The sequence below is a fragment of the Peromyscus leucopus genome, chromosome 5, assembly GCF_004664715.2.
Source record: "Peromyscus leucopus breed LL Stock chromosome 5, UCI_PerLeu_2.1, whole genome shotgun sequence".
NCBI classification, from domain to species: domain Eukaryota; kingdom Metazoa; phylum Chordata; class Mammalia; order Rodentia; family Cricetidae; genus Peromyscus; species Peromyscus leucopus.
The window spans coordinates 79,516,599-79,538,847 of NC_051067.1; the positions used below are offsets into that span (position 1 = coordinate 79,516,599).

A 22,249-nucleotide genomic window follows, 5' to 3' on the forward strand; every position below is an offset into this window, starting at 1 on the left:
CCAATCAATCCCTGTATTCCTTTCTGAATCTGGCTGTGATCTCAGATTTTTTTTCTCCTCATCTTCTTTCTCCTTCCCTTACTTTTCTTTCTCCTTTTCCTCTTTCCTTCCCCCTTTTCTTCCTCCTTGTCATCCTCTTCCTCCTTTTTCTTTTCTTTATTTTTATTTTATTTTTTTTGAGACAGGGTCTCATTATGTAGCCCAGGCTGGCCTTGAATTCACAGCCTAAGTGCTGATGCAGAATCCTTACCACTGTCGGGGCAGACATCGCCAGCATCGCTCCTGACTTGTGTCCTTGCTTTGCAGCAGCCACTGGCCATGTGCAGTTGTCGGTCACTCAGCTCATGGCTGAGAGCTTTTTGTTCTTCTTTGTTTTCTTGCTGACTGTTGTCAACATCATCAGAAGTTCCCAAAGTCATATCAGAAGCTGCAGGGGTTCTGTGTCGGTAGCCAGGGCCCTGTAGGGAGTGGAGAGGGACAGCTAGACCTTGCAGTTACAACACAGGCACCGCTTTCCTGTCATTGTCCAGAGGTGGCCAGTGCTTCAGCCCTCGTGACGCTTCGCGTCTGTGGGGGACCCAGGATCTTCTGGGTGCATCTGTCTTTAGGACTTTTCTCCCCACCTGCTCCTCTACTCCAAGGCACCTACCTCTGTGTGGGGTGCCTGCTCTTTGTGTCCCTCCGAAGCCGGTCCGTGAATTCCTCTCCTCCAGGACTTAAGCAAGGCTTTGCCTGAGAAGAGCCCTGTTCTGGCTCCAGTGGTTCCCCCTGTCCCCCACAGGAGAGCTATGCTCTCTTAGGGCAGGGTGGGGGTGTTCAAGCTGCTGCAGAGATGATGGCGTAACCCGCAGGCCTGAGGTTACGGGGAGCCCAACGCTGCTGTGTGGAAGGTGCTGGAAGTGATCCTGGGTAGACTTCCTGGGGGAGTGGGTGCTCCACAGAGAGAAGTCAGGGTACTCCATCTGTTTGCTCTACCCAGGATCCCCCCAGACACCAGGCTCTCCTGGGCACTGCGTTCTTCATGCTGACGCTGTTTTTGGCTCTCTACGTGCTGGTCTATGTTGAGTGTCTGGTACGGCGATGGCTGCGTGCCTTGGCTCTCCTCACCTGGGCCTGCCTCATGATGCTAGGCTCCGTGCTGGTGTGGGACTCCTGGAAGAACGAAGCCTGTGCGTGGGAGCAGGTAATGGTGGGAACCGATGGCCCCGGGCTTGGGTGCGAGCAGTTGGAATACGCAGTCGGCAGCTTCTGCCCACTTGTGGCCTCGGGGCTTATGGGAGTGGGCCAGTGCAGGCCTGTGCTGTGGCCTCCCTGCAGGCTATGACACTGGATTTAAGATGGCCCCAAGCTGACTCTCTTCTCGGAGTGTCCCTTGGGTATCTGGCATTTTGGATAGAACCTGTTTGGTTAGAGATGGCAGAGTTCCAACTCAAGGAGGCAAAAAGGCACCAGTGGGTTCGAGTGCCAGGAAGCACTGAGTAGGGCTGGCCCTCGCTCCCGCAGCCTGGCCACTCTGGACTCTGTCTCTTCTGTGTTACTTTGTCCCTCAGCAGCCTGTCCCCAGGTGGAGCCTGCGATGGCTGCTCACTCACTAGGCTAGCCATCCCAGGTGACGCTGGAGACCTTGGTTGAATTGCACCAGCCTGGCCTGGTTAGTCACAGTTGCCAGGAAGTGGCGTACACCGATCACAGCCAGTGTGCCTTTTCTATGATTGGGTGGGCTCGGACTGAGGTAGGGTGGACTCGGGCTGAGGTAGGGTGGGCTCCGGGTGAGGTAGGGTAGTCGGGCTCATGAAACCGCAGACTGAAGGGCAGATGGGGGGATGAGGCCGCACTGCCTGAAGGAGGCAACAAGTGATCTGGCCCCATCCCAGCCTTCCAGTGGTTACCGGGCCAACAGCTGAGAGCTCCGACACAGACAGGAACTCAGCATTCAGATGACGAGCAAGCGCTCTAGGTCTTCCTGTCCCCGTGTGTCTGTCCCTGTGCCTCACCATGTCCCGGGTGACAGCAGGCCGAGGACCTCTTCTCCTTGGTCCTGGGCCATGCTGCATCTCTGGGTGCGTTGTCCCCAGGTGCCCTTCTTCCTGTTCATCGTCTTTGTGGTGTACGCACTGCTGCCCCTCAGCACGCGGGCAGCCATCACCGTGGGCGTGGTCTCCACTGTCTCCCACCTCCTGGTGTTTGGAGCCATGACAGGAGCCTTCAAGATGTCCATGTCCGGCCCACAGCTGGGACTGCAGGTGAGGGTGACAGAGGCTGGGTGGGGGCAGGCTCTGGCCTGGTGGAGGTTGAGCTCGGGGACTGTGTTTGCAGACCTGTGGCAGCAGGCAGGGCCCTGGCCTGTCTGTCTTGATGCTGGTCTAGGATACTCTGTGGACCCGGGCCCTCGCTGTGCTCAGGGCCGTGCTGTGGTAAGGTCCTGCCCTGAGCATCTCTCCCCAGGGCTCTGACCTAGTTTGGTAGCGCCCCAGTACTGGTGTATGTCACTCTGTTGAGTAAGTGTGCCCCCAAGTCACATCACTGGGGTGCAGGGATGTGTCTTCCTTCTGTCTGGCCCAGATGTCCGCTTCTGGGGGAGAGGTCAGAGGTCTGGGCAGCCAGCTGGGTGTTGCACCTTCGGTGACTGGGGTTGGGGCTCAGTGAGGTAGCCCCCATCTCCTTGGAAGCACTTGGCATTCCTGGACTCTGGTACCCTGGCCTTCACAGACAGGTGTCTGGCCGGGCAAAGAAGGCCCAAGTCCTGGTCCTGTGGTCATAGCAACTCATTAGGGAGTCAGCTTCCACCTGGGCCTCAGTTTTCTGCCTAACCCAGGAAAACGACAGCTTGAAGGTTATTTGGGTCAGGCAATGGGGACAAATGCCACCATGTCTGCTGTGGGGTTCATGCTGAGCAAGTGTGCTGGCCCACGCTGAGCCTTGCTTACCCTTGGCTGCCCCCAGCTTCTGGCCAACGCCATTATCTTCCTGGGTGGGAACTTCACGGGGGCCTTTCACAAGCACCAACTGCAGGATGCTTCCCGGGACCTCTTCACCTACACCGTCAAGTGCATCCAGATCCGCCGGAAGCTGCGTGTGGAGAAGCGCCAGCAGGTAGGGACCTGCATCCCCTCCTCCTTTCTCCCCACTACCATGTACCCCACCTTGTTCTCCCTTCCCTGGGCCAAGTGCTGCACATGTGGCCCATGTGGCTGGTCCCTTGCAGGCCTTACTCCTGGGAGCTTGGGTAACAGGGTGGAGGTGCTCCACCAGGGTGAAGCTGTGTACATGTAACCCTGCCGGGAACAATGGCATCATGGGTAGCATTAGTGGGAAGAATGATGTCCAGGTGGCTGGCCTAGGGCCTGCTGATACTCTGCCTGTCTCCGCCGGTCCTCCCATTGGTCTGCCCTCATGTACCCAGGAGAACCTGCTGCTTTCGGTGCTCCCAGCCCACATATCCATGGGCATGAAGCTGGCCATCATTGAGCGCCTCAAAGAGGGTGGTGACAACCGCCACATGCCTGACAACAACTTCCACAGCCTCTATGTCAAGCGGCACCAGAATGTCAGGTGGGCAGGGCTCGGGAAATGCATGGTGCATGGCATCCTTTGAGAATTCAGCCACCACTCCCCTGGTCCTGGGTGGACAGTGCTCTGTCGCGAGCCTCAGTCCATACAGGGGTTGGCGGCCAGGCCCTTCTTTGGGCCTCAGTTTCTCTTCTTCTTTTCTGGAGCTCAGAATTGAACCCAGGGCCTTGCGCTTGCTAAATCCCTAACCCCTCTCCTGTTTCTTCATGGGGTGAATCAGATCAAGGCTCTTAAAGAGCTAGGGTGGTATTAGGGGAAGAAGACCCAGTGTCCCTCCATAATCAAAGCAGTCCATGTGAACTAGCCAGACACTCGGGTGCGGGGAAAGGGTTTTTCCGATGATTCTCCCCAAAGGAGGTGCCCCGGTGCCCCTGTCCTTACCTGGCCTTAGTGATATGACAGGATCTCTTGTGAGGTGTAGTGTGGTCACTCTCAGCTCCACCTGGTGTCTGCCCGAGGGCCAGTATTATGTACCAGCAGACATCTATTAGTACAAGTCAGGGCTCCATCTGTCGGCCTGGGGTCTTACAGGCCATTGAACACAGCGAGGCCTGAGGGCGTTGCCGCCTGCCTCCTGGGACTTCTGATTGCTCACTGTGGTTCTTTCAGGGCCTGGGGAGGACTGGAAGGAGGGAAGTTGTGTTCTGGCAGTTCAGGTCTCTCGACTCTCTGGGTGCGGGTGCAGGAGGGGGAGGGTGCTGGGAGCTGAGCAGTGACGGGCTGGGTGTAGGTAGTGTGCTCTGCCCTGCTTTAGTGAGAGGCCTTTGGAACTAAGATGGGTCAAGCTGGCTGGGAGCAATCTTCTGGCCTTTGGGGCTGATGGGGGCCGAGGCAGGGCCACCTCCCAGGGATCTGATCCAAGCTCTGTCCACCCGGACTAGCATCTTGTACGCAGACATCGTGGGCTTCACAAGGCTGGCCAGCGACTGCTCCCCCAAGGAGCTGGTGGTGGTGCTCAATGAACTGTTCGGGAAGTTTGACCAGATTGCCAAGGTGAGCCTGGGCATGCTGTCAGCCGGCTGCTGCCGTCACGGGGCATCCCGTGCTGCAGGAGCTGGGAGTGGGTGGGAGGCTGGGGCTCAGTGCTGGAGTCTGGGTAGGAGGTGCTTTCTGCGTGCTCCATGTGAGTGGGGACTCCAAGGGGCAGGAGCTGGCTCCCACCTCAGCAGGAGGAGAACAAAGTTATGAGTGCATGCCCGGGGTGTTTATGGGTCCAGCTCAGGTGGGGGGCTTAAACTTGCAACCTGAAGATGGCTTCCAGTCTGGCAGCCTTGCCTTACCTGGGGATCTGGGAGCGCCCAGAATGTCCAGCCACACTCAGCCTGACAAATTCCCAGGTGAACTGTGCATATAAGAAAGCTTGAGAAGCCTTCCAAAGAAACTCATGGCCAGTGTGATGGCGCACGCCTTTAACCCAGCACTTGGGAGGCAGAGTTGGCTGATCTCTGTGAGTTTGAGGCCAGCAGTGTGTGTGTTGGGGGGCAGACAGACTCAGACCCAGACCCAGGGAGGGAAGAGAAGCCTGTGGGGCAGGGGAGCAGGGGAGCAGACACAGAGATGTGACGTGAAGACAGCTCAGTGTGTGTGGAGCAGAGTATCAGGGAGACAGACAAGGACATGGTGGCCTAGGCAAAGAGTGGGATTTGTCCTTCTGTCGCTGAGAAGCCTGGCAAGTACCAAACAGGATTTCCTTCCTTCCTTCCTTCCTTCCTTCCTTCCTTCCTTCCTTCCTTCCTTCCTTCCTTCCTCCCTCCCTCCCTCCCTCCCTCCCCTCCCTCCCCCCTCTCAATAATTAATTTATTTTTATTTTATGTGCATTGGTATTTTGCCTATATGTATGTCTGTGTTGGGGGTGGGTGGGCTGGATCCCCTGGAACTGGAGTTACAGACAGTTGTGAGCTGCTATGTGGTTGCTGGGGATTGAACCTGGGTCCTCTGGAAGAGTAGCTAGTGCCCTTAACCTCTGTGCCATCTCTCCAGCCCCCAGGAACAGATTTTCATCCTTTACCAAATCTCCCCGTGGCTCCTGAGCCTTGGAGCTGAGCTGTGTGATGGGGGCTGCCCTTCGGGCATTCATGACCCAAGAGTTACCGGCATTCAGGAGAGGCGCAGGGGTCAGGGGTCAGTGGAGCGCTGGCTGGACACAGGGCAGGGCTGGCCTGGGCACAGTTACTTAGATGTCCTTGTTCCAGCCCTGCGTTCCTCCCCTGGAGAGCCAGAGAACAGCTGTCTGCTGGGGAACCTGGGGTGGGGTGACTGCAAAGCAAAGGCTGCTGTTCACACCAGACCCCCACAGGAGGTCTCAGCACAGTCTCTGGTGGGGCTGTAGACTCCCATCCAGGACCCTCCTTCCCTGAGCATTTCCTGCGGGGACCCCGTCTCACCCTTGTTGGCTCCCTCCCGCCCCCTCCCCTGCCCCCCATCTAGCAGCCTAGCGTCTCTGGGCTTAACTGCTGCTGCTCTCTGCTCAGGACGCCTGCTACAAGTCCTGCCTGACTCACTCTGCTTCGGCTACACTGACTGCCCTCATTTTATTTCAAGTCACTTCCTGGCCTCAGGGCCTTTGCACATGTTGGAATGCTCTTCTTTTTTTTTTAAAAAAAATATTTTATTGCCAGGCTTAGTCCCAGCACTCAGGAGGCAGAGGCAGGAGAATCTCTGAGTTCAAGGCCAGCCTGGGCTACAGAGTGAGTTCCAGGAAACGTGCAAAGCTACACAGAGAAACCCTGTCTCAAAAAACCAAAATAAATAAATTAATAAATAATTATTTACTTATTTTTATGTTATGTGTACGTTTGTCTGTATGAGGGTATCAGACCCCCTGGAACTGGAGTTACAGACAGTTGTGAGCTGCCATGTGGATGCTTGGAATTGAACCTGGGACCTCTGGAAGAGCAGCCAGTGTTCTTAATCGCCGAGCCATCTCTCCAGCCCCTAGAATGCCCTTCTTCGAGGGCTGTGATGGCTCTGGTCTCCTGGGCCCTTCCTCTCTCCAGTGCCTCTTCCTCTTCTGGGTGCATCTCCCGGTTGTATTGATTTAGTCCCAGCCCTCTGCTCGCGTGCTCATTCCACAGCTGCGAGATTTATATCATAGTTTGCTGCTGTGTCGTGTTCCCTGGCCAGGTATACAGTAGGCGCTCAAACATTGCACAGACAAATAAAAAAGACAGTCCAGTCCCTCCTGCGTAGCTGGCTGGGTCTCTCGGGTCCCCTTGCCGGGCTCTGCAGCGGCTGCTGAGCCGGCGCGGCACGGAAGGCCGGTCCTGGCAGGGCGGCGAGCAGCTGGCCCAGGACCTGCCCTGAGCGCACCCCTTGCTTGCTTACCCTGCAGGCCAACGAGTGCATGCGGATCAAGATCCTGGGTGACTGCTACTACTGTGTGTCAGGCCTGCCTGTGTCGCTGCCCACCCACGCCCGCAACTGCGTCAAGATGGGGCTGGACATATGTGAGGCCATTAAGTAGGTGCGGGTGGGCCAGGGCACAGGAGCATGTCCCCTGCCGAACCACATGCTGAGGTGGGTGGGGTGTGAGGCTTGCCCGATTCTCAGCGCACCACGTGGAGGAGGCCAACTCCTGCTGGCCTCCCTTCCTCTGGGCCACCTGTGGCTTCAAGCCCTCGGAGCATCTAAAAAGCTGTTAGGCCAGGCATGGTGGTGCACGCCTTTAATCCCAGTACTGAGGAGGCAGAGGCAGGTGGGTCTGTGCAAGTTCAAGGCCAGCCTGGTCTACAAAGTGAGTTCCAGGACTGTATAGAGAGACCTTGTCTCAAAAAAACAAAACAAAATAACTAAAAAGCTGAGCTTGGGCAGCTGGGCTGCACCTTTCCAAGGACTGAGATTGTAGGAAGAGCTCAGGGCAGATAACAGGAAGGCCTTCCGGAGGCAAGGCCCAGCTCCAGGACTCCATTGGCTTTCCATTCCTCTGGGAAGCTTCTGGTGCCAGAGGACTTACTCTCTAGCGACAGGGAGGCCTGGATCTTCTGGGTCCTTCTGCTAGCGAGCATCAGTCTGTTGGTGAGGTGCTCAGGGGTGTGCAGGAAGAATCATGAGGTGGAGGTGGAGGTGGAGGCGGTCTGTCTAGGCAGCAGAGGAGGTACTCCATCCGGTACCACTTTGCTGTGCCTCCAGAACTCCCCCCAGGTGGGAAGGTAGTCCACAGTGCAGAACTCCCAAGATGCCTGCCATGGGACCCAGCAGGTCCCCATTCTGCATTGTGTAGAGGCGGCTTTGGCTCCTGCTGGCTCTAGCCTTGGTGACCAGCTCGCCCCCAGTTCTAGTGGTGGACACAGGTGCTGGTGGCTCCTGTGTCCCTAACCACCAGCTTGCCTGAGGAGTGTAGAGCTCTGCTCAGGCCTGGGGAATGGGGGTGGGTGCCACATCCTGGGAGCTCCACCCTGGGGGCTCCTTGTACTGAATAGGGCCCTCACTTCCTGCAGTTGGAGTAGAGAAGTCCCCAGGGTCCTTGTCTATGCTGGGTGTTAGGTAGGGCTTAGCATCCTCAATACCCTGGAAGCCTTACCAGAGCCAACCAGGGTGCTGGGCAAGAGATACCAGGGACAGACTGTGGCCCATCAGCATAAATGGCATCCTAAGTCCCTTTCTCTTCCTACACACCCTTGAGCTGGGTGTGACTTGCACACTCCCAGGGATGGGGTTCTTGGTCTCTCTGAAGAGGAAGCCATGCCATGCCCAAGACCTCCGGTGTGGCCCTGAGCTGCTGTAGGTGACAGGCTGCTCTGCTCCAGGCAGGTGCGTGAGGCCACAGGTGTAGACATCAGCATGCGTGTGGGTATCCACTCTGGGAATGTGCTGTGTGGGGTCATCGGGCTCCGCAAGTGGCAGTATGATGTGTGGTCCCATGATGTGTCCCTGGCCAACAGGATGGAGGCCGCTGGAGTCCCTGGGTGAGTTTCAGCAGGGCGGGGGCAGAGGCCAGGGTGATCAGGGTGGGACCAGGTGTGGAGGCAGGGGATGGAGCCAGCCCCAGCTGCTGGGCACCTCCAAGTGGGCGCCTGGGCCATGCTGCTTTGTCTGACTTGGGTCTCCCCAGCCGGGTGCACATCACAGAGGCGACACTGAACCACCTGGACAAGGCGTACGAGGTGGAGGATGGGAACGGGCAGCAGCGCGACCCCTATCTGAAAGAGATGAACATCCGAACCTACCTGGTGATCGACCCTCGGGTACGGGGGCTTGGGGGTGGGTGGGGGTTGGGCAGCCTGGGAGCAGGGTCCCACCTACTAGCAACTGACCCTCCAGACTGTGGGGAGGTAGCAGAGAGTAGGAGGGCACTTCCTTGACCTGGGCACATTCTAGGCACCCAGGAGCGACCTGATGTGTTTCTGTGAGGTGGGGAGCACGGGCTGTGTCGGTAGCTCCGGGCACAGAGCGTGGCATTAGTGAAGTTCCGTGACGCTAATTCCAGGGAGGTCTCTTCACCCCTGTGAGGTCGCAGGGAATGGCCCGGCAGCCTGCTCCTGAAGCTTGCGGGTCGGGGGCTCTCAGGTGACTCAAGTTGCTTCCTGTCCTGGAGCCCAGCTTGCCCTGGTGGCCCAACAGGAGAGGCAGCTGGGTTTGCCTGCTGACTGCTCAAGCTGGCAGTCTGTTGCTTTCTGCCCCTGTGGCCTTAACCTCCTGAACCATCCCTGGAGTTTGCTCCAGAACGCTGGCAGGAGCGTTTTCCAGCTCCCTCGGTCTTGGCCCTTGGCTCTGACTGGGGGCAGCCTGTGAACCCACCTAGGCTCCGCTGCATGCCTTGGCTTCACTCTGTCCCCCTTACCTTGCTAACATCTGCAGGGCAGCCACCACATACAGGAAGATGCCTGCTCCTGGCCTCACTGTCCCCGTGTGGTCCTGTTTATTTATCTTCGTCCTTGTTTATTGTCTGTTCCTGCTGCCAAAGACCACTGGCCCTCCAGCCTGCAGATCGGATCGCCCAGCTCCGCTCTAAGCATGCATTTAGTGGCTTTGAAATGGAGAAGCCCCAGCCTCCAAGGCCTCTGCAGGCATGGTTCCAAAGCTCACCCCCAGGGCTGCCAGCTTGAGCAGCAGAATTGCAGGATGCTGGCCAGACTCCAGCCAAGCTCCAGAGGAGCGGCGGCATGTGTGCGCCACTGGCAGTGTGGAACAGTGGTTCTACCTGGTCCCTCTCTCCAGCTCTGCTCCTCCGCTCATTCACATCGCTGGCAGTTTAGAGGAGCCTGTAGGAGTTCCTCTTCATTCTCATCTCCAGCCAGCGTGTGACCAGGGTTACCAGCAGGAGAGGGGTCTCAGACACCTCCAGCCCCAGCAGCTCTGGCTCACTGTGTGGCTTGGCTGTCCTCTGTATGGACTCTAGGACCTTTGCGGGGGTGGGGGGGGGGGGACACGCCACATCTTGGTCCTAAGCTGAGTAGATGGTGGGCAGTGAGGGTTTAAAGTGAGGGTTTCTATGCCCAGAGACACTGGAAGTTTCTGGTAAATTTGCCATTGTTCTTTGGCCAGGTCTGGGGCTGTAGGTGGGCTGCTGCCTGTTGGTGTTGGCAAGTCTGAGGAGGTGGTTCTGGAGGGAGTGTCTGGGATGCTGGCGGTGAGGGAACAAGAGCCTCAGCAGACACAAAGTAGGCCATGCTTGTGTCTGATGGCCTTGGGGCCCTCTCTTTTCCTCTCTTGCTTCCAGCCATACCTGGCCACCCTGACTGGAGAAGACCCAGGCATGGGCTAAAGGGGACTTGGGGCTCAGTGGACCCTCGGACGGGGGGGGGGGGCAGAGCTGGCCCCTCGGACGGGGGGGGCAGAGCTGGACCCTCGGACGGGGGGGGGGCAGAGCTGGACCCTCGGACGGGGGGAGGGCAGAGCTGGACCCTCGGACGGGGGGGGGGCAGAGCTGGACCCTCGGACGGGGGGGGGGCAGAGCTGGACCCTCACTCGGGGTCTGGCCAAGCCACTGAGATGCCAGCACGGTGCCTGGAGCTGGACTTGAGGCTGGGCGTGGCCCTCCTGCACAGGCTGCCCTGGAGTGGGCTGGCACTCTGGGTTCAGGCCAGCACCCATCTTTCTCCCACTGCTTTCACCAGAAGGAGCATGTGTGAGCCACATGCGGGTAGGCAGGGCTCCTGCTTACCCCTTCCTCGAGGGGGCCTGAGCTTGAGCTGTGTGGCTACCAGCGTCTTCCTGACCTGGGGCAGGGATGATAACTGAGGGCTTCAGCCAGTCCCCAGGGCACCCCCTGCCTCAAGAAGAGGCTCAGAAACCCACCACTCTCCCTGTACCAGAGCAGCCAGTGCTCCAGGCATGCTCCCGTGCATGCACGCGAGGGGAACATGTGGAATGGGTCGTGTCTATGTGTTTGCAGAGCCAGCAGCCGCCCCCACCCAGCCATCACCTCCCCAAGCCCAAGGGGGATGCCACCCTGAAGATGCGGGCTTCCGTTCGTGTAACCCGCTATCTCGAGTCCTGGGGGGCAGCGCGGCCCTTTGCACACCTCAACCACCGGGAGAGTGTGAGCAGCAGTGAGACCCCCATTCCCAATGGACGGAGGCCAAAGGTAGGCTCCCCTCCCACCAGGACCTCTCTGAGAAGGGACAGGGAGCAAAAGGCTCTGCCCCGCCCTTCTCCTCTCGCTGCATTGTGGGTAGTCTCTGCCAAACCCCGCTTCTGGAATATTTGGAGAATGCTCCAGTAGGGTCTGGAATGTCCTAGAATCTCCTGGTCCTTTTCCAGTCTGAGGAAAGAAAGCCAGGCCCATGGTGAAGCCATGCCAGGTCAGTGTGCAGGGAGTGGTCATTTTCTCCTTCTCCCCCCTTGCAGGCCACTTCTCTGCGCCGCCACCGTGCCCTTGACAGGTAGGTGCCCTGCCCGCCCAGCACACTGCTGACTGGTGGTGCTGGCCAGTCTCCTCCTGCAGGCGGGTGCTCTGACCCGTCTCTGTCTGGGGCAGCCCCTCCTGGCCCAGCCCGGGCCTCCCTGGGTTTGCCAGGGCTCAGGTTTGTCTTCTCTGGGTGCAGGACTCCCAGGTCCCAGGCTCTTTGAATGGCTGGGATGGGATGCCTGCTGCATGCTACCCTAAGACTGGGGTGGCGGCTTGCTGTGTGTCGGTGCTGAGGAAAGGTGTCTCTCGGGCTTCTGTGCTGGTCCTGCCCCTAGCTCAGGTGGCCTTGGTCTGGGGGTTAGGGATGTGTCCTCTGCTTCTTGCTGGGCTGCTGGCCCTTCACTTAACCCCACCCCCTTTCATGAACTCAGGGACCCCACTGGTAAATCCAACATCCATAGCCTAGCCTCCGGCCAAGTAGGCTTCCAGGGTGATGTAGTTGGGGGCTCTATTTCCAGGAGTGCATCCCCCAAGGGGCGCCTGGATGATGACTGTGATGATGAGATGCTGTCAGCCATTGAGGGGCTCAGCTCCACCAGGTGAGACCTGTGATCTCTCCCTACCTCTTCCCCCCACAGCAGGGCCGGTCCCCTGCTGCTGGATACTGAGCCCTGGCTGTGGTCTGTACTCTCCCTTCCCCTGGGGCTGCTCCCAAGAGTGTGGCCCTCTCCTGCTCTGTGGGCGGGCACATGGTGCTGCTCTTTTCCCCAGGCCCTGCTGCTCCAAGTCTGATGACTTCCACACCTTTGGTTCCATCTTCCTGGAGAAGGGCTTCGAGCGTGAGGTGAGGTTGGGGCGGCTACCGCAGAGGAGCAGGTCTAGGCCTGGTGGGCGGGGCATGACCTGCTGGGTCCAGCAGATCCCACAGGGTGGGGAGGCCCGTGGGGCTCTCTGAACTGGCTGTTGGGGTGGACAGGGTTCTGTGCAGTGGCTCTTTCTGTTGTCCTCGCCCCTTTACCTGACACCACCCTAAAGATTTGTCCCTGAGGTTTGGGGTGAGTGCTGCAGACTTCCAGGAGGAAGATACCCCAAATCCAGGCTCCTGGTTGCATAACTGTGGGACCTCCTGCCTGGCTGCTGTGACACACTTTCTGTGCCCTAACGACTGTATAGGTCTAGAGCAACCCATGGCTTCCTGCAAGTCTTGGGTCCATATCAGGATCGAATCCCCCAAGCAACCAGGCAGGTCCAGTTTAGAGAGCAGCCCACAGGTGCTGAAGCTGGTTGTCCTTAGCTGTAGGCTGTGGCCATCTGAGGAGGGTACTGGCCTTCATGGCCTGGTGTCCAATATTGAGGGGAGGAACCTTCTCCCTGGGGGTCTCCGAGCAGTTACTGGGAAGAGAGTGGACGGGGCTTCCCCTGGCTGTGGGTCACATGGCCTGAGTCTTGGATGCTCCTCTACCATCGGGGCATGATGATGTGGTAACAGAGTGGGGCCATGTGGAGGGGCAGCCCCAGGGATGGCCTCTGTCCTGGCTACCTGTTTGTCCAGGGCCCCAGGCCCAGGTCATACTCCTTGTAAGGGGTGAGGTCATGCCTACGGACAGTCCCAGGAGCTCAAGCTTGGTTCCCGTCACGGGCCTGAGAAGTGAGAACAAGAACATTGCTGGGCGTTGAGCGTTGCCCATGCAGAGAGGAACTGTATGATGTTGGCTGGGGAGTGACTGCGTGTAGCACTCCCTCGGACCCCAGGAGTGGTGCCAGGCATTTTATTTTAGGATTATGAACTTGGGGTGGGCATTAAAGGGACCTTGCTGGTAGCTGTCTCTCACGGTCATGTCCCCCCACCCAGTACCGCCTGGTGCCCATCCCCCGGGCTCGCTACGACTTCGCCTGTGCCAGCCTGGTCTTCGTCTGCATCCTGCTTGTCCACCTTCTGGTGATGCCCAGGTCAGCCTGTGGGGAGAGGATGAGCAAGCCCACTGGGGTCCAGCCGGAGGGGAGGTGACCTTGGCAGGACCCAGCAGAAACTGGCAAGGTGCTTCATGGCTAGCTGGAAGGGACCAGTGACTTCAGCTCTGGATCCCCCAACACTGGAGCAGGGGTTACAGCCCCAGTGACTGGGTGCGAAACTGTCCCAGGCTCCCTGTCTGCTGCCCAGTCCTGTTATCTGTGTGGTCTCAGCCTCTGGGAACAGTGGGCACTGTCATTTCTTCCTTTCTCGTGGGGACAGTGAGACTTACAGGGACAGCAGCACCCAGCCTGGACCCAAGAGCCTTGCAATCCCTACTTCAGGTTCTGGGGTCCTGCTGCTGTGGACAGGGACAAGGGGCCGGAAGGAACCGAGAGCTTCCAGAAGGCAGTTAAAACAAAGCCTGGCTGTGCCGGCACTGTGGCTCGGGTGTGCTTAACAGACCACATAGCGCTGGTGAGATGGCTCAGCAGCCGGAGGCGTCTGCCAACCAGCCCGAGAGCTCGGGTTCGATCCCTGCCACCCACACGGTTAAAGGAGAGAACTGACTCCAGGCTTATTCTCTAACCTCCACATGCATGTTATGGCATGTAGGTGCCTACATACACACACACACACACACACACACACACACACACACACACAGAGGCTAAAAACAGGTATGGTGACCTAGGCCTGTGATTCCACAGCACTCAGTGACAGAGACGTGAGGATTGCTGCGAGTCTGAGGCAGACTTGTCTACATAGTAAGTTCCAGGTCAATCAGAGCTGTAAGACCCTGTATCAAAACCAAACTAAAGCCAGGCAGTGGCGGTGCACGCCTTTAATCCCAGCACTCGGGAGGCAGAGCCAGGTGGATCTCTGTGAGTTCGAGGCCAGCCTGGTCTACAGAGTGAGATCCAGGACAGACTCCAAAACTACACAGAGAAACCCTGTCTTGAAAAACCAAAACAACAACAAGACCAAAACTAACCAAACCAAACCAAATTATATATGGATGCTTAAAATTTGTTATTGTACTTGTGTGTTTTGCTTCCGTATATGTATTTGTACCACATGTATGCTTGGTGCCTGAGTCTGCTAGAGGAGGCTGTCGGATCCCCCGGAACTGGAGTTATAGGTGGTTGGGAACCACCATGTGGGTGCTGGGAATCGAACTTGGATCCTTTTGCAAAAGCAACATGTGCTCCTAACCCCTGAGCCATCTTTCCAGCCCCCTGTACGGCTTTTGTGTCTTACATGCCAGACATGGTTCCTGATGTGACTCACTTCTTATGAACTTGGCCTCTAGGGGTACTTGATGACAACCTTGATCTTCATGATTGTCTGTGGGACATTGGGAGACGCTTTTTCAAAATCTCCTTTGCTGGATGCAGAATATCTGCTGGGGAGGGACTGGAGGTTGGGGACTGGTGTGGGGGGGTGGACTCAAGTTTTCCCTCCTTTCCAGGATGGCCACTCTGGGTGTGTCCTTTGGACTGGTGGCCTGCCTGCTGGTGCTGGTGCTAAGTTTCTGCTTTGCTACTGAGTTCTCGGTGAGTGGGTCCCTGAATTCAGCGCATCCCTTCTGTCCCCTATGGCTTCTCCCTCACCAGTGGTCTTGCTCTGGGCAACGGTTGGGGGCCCCATCTTACCTCCGGGACAACTGAGTCTCTACAGACTGCTCCCAAGTCCCCAGCCTCCCAGGCTGGTTGGTACCTTCCGTCCTCCCGCAGAAGGCTAGTCCTCGTCCCAGTTGCTCTTTTGCTTGACTTGTCCCTCTCCATAGAGGTGCTTTCCAGCCCGAGGTACACTCCAGGCCGTCTCGGAGAGTGTGGAGACGCAGCCGCTGCTCAGGCTGTCCCTGGTCGTGCTGACCGTTGGCAGCCTGCTGACTGTTGCCATCATCAACATGGTGAGTTAGGGCGTCGGGACGGCAAGCCCCAGCAGGCCGCACCAAGGGTCTATCTCCCGGGGAAAGGAACCATCTTAGACCCGGGGAAGCCAGAGTCTAGAATTGCAGCCTGTTGCCTGAACAGTTCCATCTGGTGTGACCCCTCCATAGCCCTGCAGTGGTCTGTGGAGTCCCCAGCACAGGCTTAGAGCTCTTCATCCCTTCAAGGGAGGGCTTGGGGTGCCCAGCAACTCTGCAGATATATGCTGGCCGCCAGTTCCTCCTTCCCACGCTCTTGGGAACTCATTTTCCTCAGTAAGGGGTAAGACTTGCCGTCTGCTCTGAGCCACACACCGAGCAGCCTGTGGGAACTCCCAACCCTGCCTCATGCCATCGCCTTCCTTTAGAACAGGTCTCCTCCACACTGTCCCTGACACTGTAGGCTGTAGTTTTGGGAATGTACTCTCATGCCCTTCTCTCAGGGTCCAGGAGAAAGGGGCTCTTGAGAGGGTCCATCCTAGCCTCCTCTCATGCCTGCCCTGGGCTGCTGTTGTCTCAACATTTCTGTTCTGTATCTCTCCCCACCCCAGGTACTCGATACCTGGTGGTTGCTGTGGATACAGCCACTTGCTGGGCTCAGCTGAGAGCCTAGCACCCAGCCTCAGGGCACCTTTGGTGCCCACAGTTGTCTTGGGTCATCTGCCTTGGGCCTGGCAGGTCTTCATCCCTGGATCCACTCTAATGGCAACCTGTCTCCCCTCAGCCACTGATGCTTAACCCAGGCCCAGAGCAGCCCAGAGGCAATGAGACAAGCCACTCCAGGAATGGAGTTGGGACCCCCTGTGAGCTCCTCCTGGTGAGTATGAGTCCTGGCTTTTAGCACCACCCAGCCCCTGGCCAGTCCTCTGGGGCTGCTGGGCCTCTCTGGCCAGAGTGTACAATGCATGGTTCGAAGGTCTGCATCCTGAGGCCTTGGAGAGGAAGAATGAGTCCAATGTCTCCCAGCGTAAGTGGAGAAGGCCAGGAGGGCCAGGCAGCCAAGCTCGTTCCTTGCCTGCCCCAATGCCAGGGAAACAGGACCCTGGGTCTTAGCGGCTTGCTCTAGGCCTTGGGGTGGGCAGGGCCTGCAGAGCAGCATCCGTTGCACTAGAGGGTGTCTGTGGGTCACTTCCCCCTGTGCAGTCAGAGTCTCTGCACTCAGAGAGGTTGAGGCCTTAAAGGAAAGAAGGGCTGGGCCCAGGGCAGCTGCCATAAACCAAGGTCTGTGCCTGGAGAGGCCCAAGTTGAGAACAGGGGCCATGAGAAGAGGTGAGGCTAGGGCTGACCCTCACACCCATGCCAGGCAGTCCCTGCTGATCTCTGCTGGAAAGGGCCGAGGGCGGTATCGACCGACACCTGGCCTTGGAGCCCCTCAGCAGGAGGGAGCTGGCCGTGGACTGGTAATGCTAGCCTGCCGCAGGCATGCCTCCTGGTGACCGACACAGGACCTTGTCCCCACCGCAGTACTACACCTGCAGCTGCATCCTGGGCTTCATTTCGTGCTCCGTCTTCCTGCGGATGAGCCTGGAACTGAAGGCCGTGCTGCTGACAGTGGCCTTGGTGGCTTACCTGCTGCTGTTCAACCTCTCCCCATGCTGGCACGTCCCAGGCAACGGCACTGAAGCCAACGGTACACACAGGTGGGGCTATGTCTACAGTACACATATGTGGGGCTGGTGTCTCTGCAGTCCGCTCAAAAGGCAAGCCGGGTTGTTTTGACCTAGCGCCCGGCTAGAGCATGGTGCATCTCTGTCCCTGGTCGCACGGAACCAGGCACTGTGGACAAATGGAGTTCTGCTTTACAGAACCACAGGGACTGGTCCAGGCTCCAGGTCTCGGGGGAGAGTTGGGTGTATGGCTTACTGATGGGTTCTTGGGGAGGTCCTAGCAATCAGGCTCCTTCTCTTTCTGAGCCTGTCAAGGGGTGAAGACCCCTGGAGAAGGAAGCCTTGAGCCAACTCAGTCTGATGCCTGTTGCCTCCTGGGCAGGAGCACACTCCTGTGGGTTGAAATGGGGCCTGCAGCCCTCAAGGACTTGGATCTCTTCCAGTCCATGTGGTTAGAAGCTTGAGGACCTAGAAAAAAATGGTCCGCCTTCCTCTGGCCAGGTCCTTCCTCATGCTAATCTACAGTCACGGTTGTGGCTTCTCACTCAGCAAACGCGCCTTTTGGAGTGACCCAGAAGTCCCTTCACTGAGGCTGCCCCCTCAGTCCCTCGGCTTCCCTGCACGGCTGCAACTGTTCACTTCCTACCCCTTAGGACACTTCCACCCCTGCCTGCTGCACAAGGCACGCACAGCCACACCCCTGCTCTGGGGGCCCAGGCGACTGCCGCCTTCCCCAGCAGATGTTTAGAGAGAGACCTGAAGACTATGATCAACTTCTACCTGGTCCTGTTCTATGCCACCCTCATCTTGCTGTCTAGACAGGTGTGTAGGCTCCTTGCCCAGCCTGTGCTGAGCAGACATGGGTGCGAACGGCTGGGGTCTGAGATACCAACATGGCCGAGGCCTGCCGTGGAGGTGCTGGTCTTGTTCTGCACAGGGCTGGGCAGGGTGGGCTGCACTGTAGACGGGCTGGCTGGTGGGTCAGGTGCGACAGCTATGACACTGGCTCCCTGGTCTGCAGATTGACTACTACTGCCGCTTGGACTGTCTGTGGAAGAAAAAGTTCAAGAAGGAGCACGAGGAGTTTGAAACAATGGAGAACGTGAACCGCCTCCTCCTAGAAAACGTGTTGCCGGCACACGTGGCTGCCCACTTCATTGGTGACAAGGCAGCTGAGGTATGTGAAGGCAGGGTACTAGTCTGTGGGCAGAGCTGCCCAGTGCTAGCATAGGACCCCCAGAGTATGCTAGATGCAGGCTTGCAGTCAAGTCAGAGGACTCTGTCTACCAGGGGCTGTGGGCAAGACCCTGGCCTTGACTTCTACCCTGGAAAACAGCTCATGACACATGCTGAGGTGTCTGTCACCTGGATGTTCTACATTGAGAAGACTCCTGTACTCCTATAAGGTGCATACAGCAGACCCGTTCTGACACAGCAAACAGGCCCAGTGACAGATAGCTCAGTGTAACCCCTCCTGACTGGGCTCCTCCCGCCTTCGCTGCATGCACGCTGTCGTCACTCACTCAGCTAACCGGCCTGGAGCGGCACTCCACCTGCACCCGCAGCCCTGGGTTAGTGGGCTTAGGTCCGTTTCTCCCCTGCCCTGCCGCAGGACTGGTACCATCAGTCCTATGACTGTGTGTGCGTCATGTTCGCATCCGTTCCGGACTTCAAAGTGTTCTACACCGAGTGCGATGTCAACAAAGAAGGGCTGGAGTGCCTGCGCCTGCTGAATGAGATCATCGCTGATTTTGACGAGGTACGCCTGGCCAGTCTGCAAGGGGCGTAGAGCCTGTCACCTGTGGTGGCAGGAGGGCAGGGCGGGCTCAATGGTAGAATGCAAGCTTAGTTATGTGTGAGACTCTGGCTCAATCCTGAGTCCTGTAAAACAGTAGTTAAAGAAAACACGAGGCCAGCGGGCTAGGAACTGTATTACATTAAACACCAAGACACAGGTAGGTTTTTCTTTTCTTTTCTTTTTTTTTGAGTAAGTGAACTTTTATTAACTCTCTATTGGACAGGTGACAACAGGTAGATTTAGGTCCTTCCAGAACAACTTTGATTCAGGCTGAGCCCATGCTGTCAACCATTTCAGGAAGTCAGTTTGGCTGGTTTGTGGAGGACACTGACCCACCTCTAAGTAAATAATGCTAGATAGGTTGCTCTTAAAAGGATCAGAGTGCAACAGGTGGCGGTGGCGCACATCTTTAATCCCAGCACTCGGGAGGCAGAGCCAGGCAGATCGCTGTGAGTTCGAGGCCAGCCTGGTCTACAGAGCCGAGACCCAGGACAGGCTCCAAAACTACATGGAGAAACTGTCTCGAAAACAAAAACAACAAAACAAAACAAAAAAGAGAAAGGACCCGAGTGCATAGAAGGAAAGGGATGAGATGATGGCAGTCCCCATCTGCAGGCATGAGCTCAGATGGACAAGGCTATGCATGAGATGTGTCTGCATTGTCCATCAGGGAAGGCGGGTGGGCCCTCTCTTCCTTTTCTCAAGGCTATAGTGGCTTCTTTTTGTTTTGCAGCTGCTGCTAAAGCCCAAGTTCAGTGGCGTGGAGAAGATCAAAACCATCGGCAGCACCTACATGGCTGCAGCAGGGCTCAGTGTCCCCTCAGGACACGAGAACCAGGTACTCCAGGCTATCCCTAGTCCTAACCCTTACATTAAAGGTTCCATGTCAGGCAGCAGAGGCCTTTTTTTGGGGCAGCCTGGAGACCCATGGTGGGAACAGGAACCCTATCCCCACGGGATGTGTGTGCCCTCAGTCAAGGCTGCATAGAGTGGGTATGCAATGCATGTCCTGCAGGACCTGGAGCGGCAGCATGTGCATATTGGTGTCTTGGTGGAGTTCAGCATGGCCCTGATGAGCAAGCTGGATGGATCAACAGGCACTCCTTCAATTCCTTCCGCCTCCGAGTTGGTGAGGTCACACATGGGCAGCTCAGCCTTGTGCACTCTCTCGTGGTTGGAGGGTGTCCTGGGCCCTCTGCTACGAGGTTTCAGCAGACCCTCTGATGTTATCATGAACACTGACCTCCCTTGCATATGCTCATGTAGTTAGTTACCTTTGGGGGAAATGTGCATGTGTTGGTGGGAGCATGTATGTATGGAGGCCAGGTCAACCTCGGGAGCTGTCTTATTTCTTGACTGTCTCCCTGGGCCCTGGGGCTTGCTAATGAGGTTAGGCTGCCTGTGTCCACATCCCCAATACTAGAACTGCAGGTCTCATCATACTTCTTACATGGGGTGCTGGGGATCCAACTGAGGTTCCCAGTATGTGTGACAAACTGAGCTATCTCTTCAACCCCTTATTAGTCAATTTAAAATTACATTTATTTGGTGTTTGACATACCACAGTGCATGTGTGGAGGACAGAGAACAACTTAATAGGAGCTGGTTCTCTTCCATTGTGTGGGTTCTGGGAATTCAACTCAGATCACCAGATTTACCTTTACCCAATAAGCCATCTTGCCAGCCACCAACCCTTACCTTTGAAAAATTTAAGAATATATAACTATATAAATGCGGGCCAAACTCATGGCTACACATAAATAATCTTAAAATACAGAGAAAACAGATTTATTAAACTAACCAGTTATAGTCAGCTTTACAGGTAGGCACTTAACGCCTATTTACTTTGGTTTTAAAAAGGAAATTAGCAGATACTAGGGAAGAGCTAATGAGTCCAGGAGTATGGACAAGAGACAGCTGGGGCCTTTCACACCTCAGGGGCACAACTTGCAGAGGAGAACAGTTCCAAGGGAACTTGCTCCCTCGGTGTTACTATAAATGGCTAACTAACTGTAAACCATCTTTAGGCATAAACCATGGGCCGGTGATTGCTGGAGTGATTGGAGCACGCAAGCCTCAGTATGACATCTGGGGAAACACAGTCAATGTTGCCAGCCGAATGGAGAGCACTGGAGAGCTTGGGAAAATCCAGGTAAAGTACACGGGGAAGCATCCACTTGGGGAAAAGACACGCCCCGAGGAGGTATCGTTTTAGGACCTGGCCCTTCTCTCACTTGGCTGTGTGGCTTTGGCCATCACTGTTAGGAACAGACAACTGACACCCTGCTCTTTTTCATGTCAGGTTACAGAGGAGACGTGCACCATCCTCCAGGGACTAGGCTATTCCTGTGAGTGCCGAGGGCTGATCAACGTCAAAGGCAAAGGAGAGCTGCGGACTTACTTTGTTTGTACAGACACTGCCAAGTTTCAAGGGCTGGGGCTGAACTGAGGTGTCTGGTAGTCAGTCTCCTCCCCTGAGGGAGCCAAGAATGCAGGCTCATGCCAGCTGCAGATGGCTGTGTGGCTGCTTTGGACTTGCACTACAGGATGGCTTTGACACGTGCGTCAGATTCTGTTTGAAGCAGCTACTAAGTTGTCCAGAGAACCTCTGCGCTTCAGCCTCTGCAGTTCCTAGTTAGCTAGATCACTGGTCCACTGCAGGCTGGCGTTGTTCCCAGGTGTTGGGGAAGAGAGCTTAGTGCATGACCAAGACTAACACCCACCTGGTGGCCAGTGAAGAGCATACACAGGGTGACAAACCCTCTTCTGGTTCCAGCAGGCTCAGCCAGGCTGTCTTGCATAGGTTGAAGCCTCCCTCTTCCCATCAGTCCCACAATGGACAGTAATCTCTCCTGTAGGCATTCTGGTAAACGGAGTTGAAAACAGTGTGCATACTGGCAGGTAGTCTCAAACAGTCGAGAAAAATTTCTAATCGACATGTCACTTTTTACCAACTCTGGCTTATGTTAGAAATGGACATGTCATTAATGGAGTTTTATCTTTACTACGGACTCTTAGATGCTAGACAAAAAAAAACCTCCTTTCCAGTATATTTCCTCTTCTTAACCACTGACTACATGTAAATAAGACTGCTGTTCAGTGTCAGTTTATAGGATTAGCATGGCTGCAGGATAGAGGTCTGAGGAATGGGGCTCACAGCAAGACACAAGGAGCAGTGAAGCCTTGGATCTGCATCAAGCTTTTTTGATGTAAGTCTTTTGAGACAAGGTTCAGGAAGCTGAAAGTCTAGAAATGAGGTATAATGTTTCAGGTCTTCTGTCTGCACTTTATTTTTTTTGGAAACAAGGTCAGCCTAGGCTGGCCTCAAACTTTCAACTTTCCTGCTTCAGTTTCCTGAATGCTTTGAATACAGATGTGCACTACCATGGCCAGCTTTTTTTCCTGGGAAAGACTGAGAGGGCTTGGACAATCTGTGCCTCTTGCCCTTTCTCCAATCTTCTCAGCTGACAGCAGAGCTGCAGCTACAATCTACTTAGCAGGAACATGTGTTGTGTTGAGGTCCCTGGCCTGTGAGTTGAGCCCCTCAACCAATGCCAAGTTATTCTCACTCAAACGAGTCAAGGCAAAAGCCATCTTTGTG

The 22,249-nt window shown here is 56.3% G+C and overlaps 1 protein-coding gene across 1 annotated transcript in view; it reads left to right on the forward strand.

The window, feature by feature from the left end:
* Adcy7 (adenylate cyclase 7) overlaps nucleotides 1–21,684 on the forward strand; it is a 39,244-nt gene extending 17,560 nt beyond the window's left edge. Inside the window, 25 exon segments of the mRNA XM_028891825.2 lie at nucleotides 980–1,183; nucleotides 2,076–2,243; nucleotides 2,944–3,093; nucleotides 3,404–3,552; nucleotides 4,452–4,563; nucleotides 6,902–7,029; nucleotides 8,316–8,474; nucleotides 8,621–8,753; nucleotides 10,904–11,095; nucleotides 11,359–11,393; nucleotides 11,878–11,958; nucleotides 12,131–12,203; nucleotides 13,212–13,309; nucleotides 14,782–14,866; nucleotides 15,100–15,225; nucleotides 15,968–16,060; nucleotides 16,708–16,883; nucleotides 17,504–17,672; nucleotides 17,872–18,027; nucleotides 18,463–18,609; nucleotides 19,382–19,486; nucleotides 19,664–19,733; nucleotides 19,736–19,777; nucleotides 20,676–20,800; nucleotides 20,951–21,684. Coding sequence (XP_028747658.1) covers nucleotides 980–1,183; nucleotides 2,076–2,243; nucleotides 2,944–3,093; nucleotides 3,404–3,552; nucleotides 4,452–4,563; nucleotides 6,902–7,029; nucleotides 8,316–8,474; nucleotides 8,621–8,753; nucleotides 10,904–11,095; nucleotides 11,359–11,393; nucleotides 11,878–11,958; nucleotides 12,131–12,203; nucleotides 13,212–13,309; nucleotides 14,782–14,866; nucleotides 15,100–15,225; nucleotides 15,968–16,060; nucleotides 16,708–16,883; nucleotides 17,504–17,672; nucleotides 17,872–18,027; nucleotides 18,463–18,609; nucleotides 19,382–19,486; nucleotides 19,664–19,733; nucleotides 19,736–19,777; nucleotides 20,676–20,800; nucleotides 20,951–21,097 — 3,123 coding nt within the window. The 3' untranslated portion in view covers nucleotides 21,098–21,684.
* The last annotated feature ends 565 nt before the right edge of the window (nucleotides 21,685–22,249 follow it).